At 36.4% G+C, this 6923-nt stretch overlaps 1 protein-coding gene across 1 annotated transcript; it reads left to right on the plus strand.

Moving 5' to 3' along the window:
• The first annotated feature begins 2358 nt into the window (after positions 1 to 2358).
• Positions 2359 to 6168, plus strand: LOC146531638 (phospholipase A1 member A-like). The gene is made up of 2 exons (XM_085198414.1): positions 2359 to 2651; positions 5146 to 6168. The coding sequence occupies exons 1-2, from the start codon at positions 2534 to 2536 to the stop codon at positions 6048 to 6050; spliced, it is 1023 nt and encodes a 340-aa protein (XP_085054540.1). The 5' UTR covers positions 2359 to 2533; the 3' UTR covers positions 6051 to 6168.
• The last annotated feature ends 755 nt before the right edge of the window (positions 6169 to 6923 follow it).

The following is a 6923-nucleotide window of genomic DNA, read 5'->3' on the forward strand; positions in this document are numbered from 1 at the left end:
CCCGTATAATTGGCAGCGATGACACTGCCCTATGAGACCCCTCGTATGTGGGGGTTCGACTCTGATGCCGGTGAGAGAACACACCGACCTCAGGTTGAAAATTTCCTTTCCCTCCTTAGTGAGGTCCAGGATAACAAGAACAATGTCGAATTTCGCTTTAGTGCGAGAATTGTATAGGCGGTGCGTCTGGCGCACGGGGTAGCCTTTGCTACGAAGATCTTCTAACACGAGATCGACTTCGATCTCTTTGGGAATGCCCTTGAGAACGACGCGCAATTGGCGCTCGTCCTCCAGGGCGTAAGAGTGGTACCCTATCTGGTACTCACGAAGGAAAGAGGTAAATTGTCGGTGTTCCGACGAAGACCTAACTTGGATTTTGATTCCAACCTGCGTTAAGCGCGCGGTGGAATATTGGACATTGTGGCTATTGAGCCACTGCGACACCTTGCCCCATTTGTGCTTCTCTTGCACATAAATAGGAGGCGGCGGTTTAATACGGGGGGCGCGGGGCGCGCGGGGGGAGTCGTCCTCTTCCCGCTCAACCGCAGAGGCGGGGGCAGGGGAGGGGAAAACCGTTAAGTCGTTCGCGCGGGAACGGCGGCCGTCGGGCTTGTTCGCCTTTTTGGGCGGGGGGGGGGGGCCTTAGGGGCCCTGGCCTTACGCTTGGCCGAGCGAGATCCGACGGTCTCGAAACCGTCATCATTGTCCGTATCAGAGGAAGGGCAATTGCCCACCTCCATCTCTTCACCAGACTGGATCGGTGAGGGGTCGCGGGAGTGCTCCCTCGACGGGGCGACACCGAGGTCGCAGGGCCCGCCGGAGAGCATCGGCTCTTCCACGGCGCTCGGGCCGGCAGCTGAAGGCTGCATATCGGCATCCGGGCCGACATCGGGCGCGCTAGGCGAACTTGGCGCGTCGTGGCGCGTTTGCGCGAACTTGACGACGGCGGTGTACGTTTCTCCGTGAAACGTTTCAAGGTACCTCAGCAGCTCGGAGCGACTGAGGCCGGCCATACTTTGTCTCTCCCCTCACCTTGCGGCGAGGGACGGGGTGTGTATTTTAAAGCTACACTATATTTGGCAAGCAAAATCTACCGTCGGTGAACGGTAGGTGAGTACCTAACTAAAAACAACTGTGTATTCACTTACTGAACAAACAATCCGGACGCTGGAAAAGAGCGATGCGGGACTCGGCAACCACAGGGCAACGCAGCGCAGCAGGACGCCACGCAGCTCAGCAGTCGCAGGAATCCGCAGCACAACACTAATATAAATACAGTAGCACTTCGACAAAGGATCGAAATAAATATAATAGCCCAATTGTGCGACCTCACCGAAGCAAGGCCGAATCGGATCTGCAAGTTAGTCTTAGCGATATATAATAAGTACATATACGTATATAGATGCGTTTTTCATACGTATTTATATATGAGTATGTGAGGAAATTAATAACAAATTATTCTGATTATTGTGATGACTTGAAATTTATTAAATTGCATATAGAAAAATATAATTATACATTAGCCTTATATTATTTTTATCTCACCGCTATGGTAGCAAGACAAAGCGCGGCGTTGAATCCCGATAAGGTTGATAAGTGTTTTAGCACTAGGTTACCTCTTTCCACGGTTGTCAAATCACTTTTAGTTGGTAAATCACTTAAATAACTCAATCGGTAATAATTGTGTGTTCCATTTCTACTCGAAGTAAAATGTGTAATTCATTTAAAATATTGTTTCTATATCTTTAAGATGTAGAGATATGTGGAAATAAAGTATTATGTTCTAAATATCTAAGAAAAGATTTTTAAAATCCAATATTACATATATTTGATATTTTTTTATTATATTGAAACATTTATTTGTCTCATTGTAAATCAAGCCTTAACATTTAATGAAGCGTGAGCACTTTACAATTACGTCACTCGCCAATCTCATTACGTCTGACAATGAACCGAATGAAGGTAGGCGATGGCGAACACGAGTAAATTTATATCGATTTTATTTTTAATATTATAATAAAATAGTATTTATAACAAAAAAATTAGAGAAACCCAAATTGTACAAGTTTTTAGGTCTCTAGAATACAAGTCAACCTGAGATTTATTGTTATTTAGACGTAGCATTTAATAAATTAAGGATAAATTTAATTGTACCTCATTTATAAATTAAATATTCAGACAAAATAAATAAAATTAGTAAATACCCAAAAGCAACTAAGAGATAAAGAATCAATTATAAATTACTAATTTGTTAATCTTTAAACCACTAATTGTAAATTAATAGCTACAACTTAAAATCGACATATAATAATCGATTTTTTATTTAGTGATGTCACTTACGAGTAAGCGTTTATTCTTATTCACACTCAGTAATTCAGATCACGCGCAAGAGACGACACTAATATTATTTTTATTAGCCATTTTCCCGCGCTTTTTATTGTCAAACAAATAGCACTTAAATTTTATAAAAACAATTCCAAAGAATTATTTTATCTTAAATACTTTATTTATTAAATAAGCCATTAATTAAATAATGAAGTTGATAATTTGTGTGTTTATGTTTTTATTTAAACATGCTATCGCATGGGGTCGTGGTGATTTAGAAAAATATGGACCTTTTCAATTGGCGCTCAATTCGAAATTAATTAAATGTATGTATATTTCTTATATTATATCACTTTTTTATTTGTGCTTATTAAGTAAGATGTTTCTTATTCTTTCTTATTTCTATTCTTATAATGTTTTAATAGAGTTTTATATATTTACTTTCACTTATGAGTTACGAGCACTGTCCATAACATAGTTGATTATTATGTTATTAAAATTATTCTATTTAATCTATATTTATTTCCCTGTTCTGGTAGACATTTTAAATTTATTATAATTGTTTTAATTTAGTATTTACTTTCATTTAACAATTCTGTTTGTTGTTTCTGACTGTTTAAGGAAGGTTATTAGTCACATCTAATTTTGTATATATACTATATCTAATGTAAATTGAGAAGTGATAAAAATATGATAGCTATTATACACAAGATAAGATAAATACGTTGTTTTGTATTTTTTTTTATTTTAACAAATTTAAGAATCAGAATAAAATATTTAAAGGCTAAAAAGAAGTTTAAATTTTGATGATAAGAGGAGAAGAGAGTGATTTTCTCTCTGTGTAGTAACTAGCACTTAATATTTAAATTATAGAACAAATGTAAGTTATTGTTTAATCCAAAATTTTTCTATGTATATTTTTTATCTTCACACTGTATCTCATACATAAAAGGGTAGGCAGAAAGAACTGGGAACTGGGGGAAAAAATTTTACAGCTTCTCGCTTTATCCCGCAACTACTAAAACAGGCAGAGGGAACCTGGAAACCTAATGTTAAGACATTACGTTTCCATTAAGGCACTTACGTTCTCCACAATCGACAGACACAATTGACAGTGCTCAACCAGAGCGGATAAATTAAAATATTAATTATTTAATTCCACCGAGTGGGAATCGAACTCGCAACCGTCGCGATTACAGTCGTACGCTTTCGTACCAACGAAAGCCTTAACAAAGATATACAAACAATTTAATGCAATATAATGCAATATAATATCTATTCAGTATTTAGGTACATGTATTCATTTTAAAATACAAAGGTTGTACGGTGTAAATAATGAAATACAAATGGCCTTGTGTATTTGTATTGGTATACAATAGAAATAGTGGTCTATTGATGAATTGATTTCCTTTTTTTTTCAGCTTCACACTTAATCCCGTAATTGTTAATATTGTAGACACTTACGCAATGAGAACCTAGAGTTAAATATATGTCATAGGTAGTAAATTGAATAACGTAACTGAACGCCATACTTTGCCTAAGTAGAAAAGAACAATTAAATATAAAATACTAATTTTTTCATACTTTATTTGCTTTACCAATGCGAGGAAATGAACATAATTTAATCCCCTAACTGAGAAACGAACCTACAACCGTCATATATACGATCACACACTTCACCTCTGCGCCACTATGGCCTTAATGGCACTTTCTAATAATTTTAATTAAACAAAGCCATGAAACAGATATTGTATTTAATATACTTTCTAGGTCACTGTTTGTTTGTCTCGTATATTTGTATACGTACTCAAAAGTGCTTGTCGTGATCTAGATTATTATATAAGTCCTATAGTAGCTACGTGTTAGTACTTACCTAACATTTTAATAGTATTATGACAAAATTGTAGATTTTTATACCTCGTGGCGCAGCGGCACAAGGGAGTGACTGTAACGCGACGGTTGTGGGCTCGATCCCCACTCGAGGAAGTGAAATATTTATTTACGTTCACATTTTCTTTTCTTCGCTCTAGTGTAGAGGCAAAGCCCAGCGTTGAGTTCTGCCACTCAACACGCAGTGCCTCCAGAATTCGACAGAAAGTGGGGAACGGAGTGTTTACACACTAGGTTCCCTTGCCTACACTGCTGTGTGCGGGATACAGCGTGAAGCTGATTGATTTTTTTTTTAAAGATTCTAGTTTTGGATTCGATTTATTAAATTAGGTTTCATCTGCCTATTCTATATTGCGTTGGCTACGGTAGTGGTTATAGGATTTGAATCAAGCACCATTTTTTTACTGCGATCAGTTTTATTGATTTACTCTAGATTTGATATTAGTCTTCGCTTATTATGAAATCAATTTAGAAACTGACAGAAAAAGATCAACGTCACGGTCAAAACTTAATTACTAAGTTCAAAGTAGGTACATTGTTACTCCAAAATTGTATGGGACCATTTAGTAAAGTATTTGACTAGTTTTAATTTATGTAGGTACATTTTTATTTCTTTAATTCATTTTGATATTTTTTTCATATATAATCATCTGTATACAAAATAAACCTCCGCCTATTCTTTGTAAGACATTGGATGTACCTACTGACGGTACACAATACTGCTTTACGGACAAGCATAGTTTCTCAACAGAAATAGGTGTCTCAACAGAATCTATAATGCCAATATTAATATATTTTAAAATGAAATCGAACCCACAAGTACCGAGCTCTATACTCATTAGTTGCGAAAACTCATAACCTACCCACAATAATGTAAAATATCGTCATATTGAATATAAAATAAATATTCATCTACATTTTCTTCCGCAGGTGAACATGACAGGACTCTAAACTTGGATGTCAGCGGCATCGGCGTATATTTTTATAACTTCCCAAACGAGGTGGAATACTTCCCTATAGATAACGCCGCAAAAGGAATCCTCGCGTTGCCCGAACTCGATAAAGTTAAAAAATTCATCATTTTCATAGGCGGATTCAAATCCAATATCAACAAAAGAACAGAAGACCGTATAAGAGAAGCATTTAGGAATTATCCCAATAGTTATCTAATTATCTTCGATCATTCCCCCTATACGAATGATAATGATGGCAATATAAAAAGCTATCAGCGTTCTGTCAAATACGTCTATTACATAGGACGTGCGGTCGCCCAATTCCTGACAGGATTGGCAGAAGGTGGTATATCTCCTAAGAATATCCACGCTATCGGCCATAGCTTGGGCTCCCAAATTTTGGGGCACGCAGGTGAAATTTTCATAGCTAATACAGGCAGAAAGATATCTAGGATTACCGCTTTAGATCCAGCCGGACCCTGTTACTCCAATAGTTTTATCAAAGAACAAATACGATCTGGTGTAGCAGAATACGTAGAAGTGTACCATTGCAACGCAGGTGGTTTGGGAACCTCTAGTGTTTTGGCAGACATCGATTTTTTCGTAAACAAAAAAGGCCAGAGTCAGCCTAACTGTAAAACACCTCTGCTGCCAGGAATTTTTGATTCTTCGAAAGCAGCGAAATGCAATCACAGAGCTTGTATAGATATTTGGGCAGCCACTGTTAACAATCCGAATTGGTATTTGGCTTGGAAATGTGATAACTACAAAATGTTCAAGAGTGGACGTTGTTCTGGCAATGAGGAGACGATAGCTGGATTCTGGAATCCGATGAATGCGACTGGAGTGTACTATTTTTCTACTGATGGATATGACGTTTGATGTTTTTTTTATGTTGGTATATATATATTTTTTGACCAACACGTAAAAAATAATAGTTTAATGTATAGAAGAAAATAATATAATATTTTTAACATAAAAAATAAACGCCAAAGAATATGTTTGAACATTCTTTTGTATATAAAAAAATATACACAAGAAAAAATCTTCTACTGATATTCATAAAAAAAACATCGCCGTCATATTACTCACGATTTACATAAAAGACATTTCAATTGTTATATTTTCCTCTAATATCAAAATAATATTCCTTATTGTTCAAAAGGGGTAATACCGCAGGTTTTTAACCTCGTACAAAGAAAACAAACTGAATTTTCCTGTGTTTGCTTTAAAAATATGACGATAAAAATATATTTATTGTTATTTAAATATATTATTGTCACTTTTATTTTTTTTTCTCTCTGACTGTAAGCGCCATGGCTTTGGGTTCGATTCCTGATTGGTGGAACGAATTATTTTCACTTTCTAGCTCTAGTTACAATACAAAGGGCGTTGACTTGCGTCAATTAGCACGTAATGTCTCAAAAATTGAACGGAAAGTTAAGGCCAGACTCCAAAGACTAGGACCACAACTGGCCTCTTTTCAATTCAACTCTCAACTTACTTAAGTATTATAGAAATGGATAATTATATATTTAATAACCATATACATAGTATGTTATACTAAATTAGCATAACTACATACATTTGCGTCATATGTATGACGTAGTAGGAACCCCCGCAAAAATATCGTTTAAGATAAGCGCATGTCACTATGACAAAATAAGATAAAACGAATTACTAAAGTTCCACGTGTTTTTTTATTTTCTCGTTATTCCTTATGAGGTTCCCCAAGCACCGCCCAATGTTCGAGAC

Source organism: Heliconius melpomene, chromosome 15, assembly GCF_056956725.1.
Source record: "Heliconius melpomene rosina isolate 202511_hmr_F chromosome 15, ASM5695672v1, whole genome shotgun sequence".
NCBI classification, from domain to species: domain Eukaryota; kingdom Metazoa; phylum Arthropoda; class Insecta; order Lepidoptera; family Nymphalidae; genus Heliconius; species Heliconius melpomene.

Coding starts and splice junctions, on each gene's coding strand:
- LOC146531638 (XM_085198414.1), top strand. CDS start 2,534: ATGAAGTTGATAATTTGTGTGTTTATGTTTTTATTTAAACATGCTATC. Junction 2,652..5,145: donor CAATTCGAAATTAATTAAAT/GTATGTATATTT, acceptor TTTCTTCCGCAG/GTGAACATGACAGGACTCTA.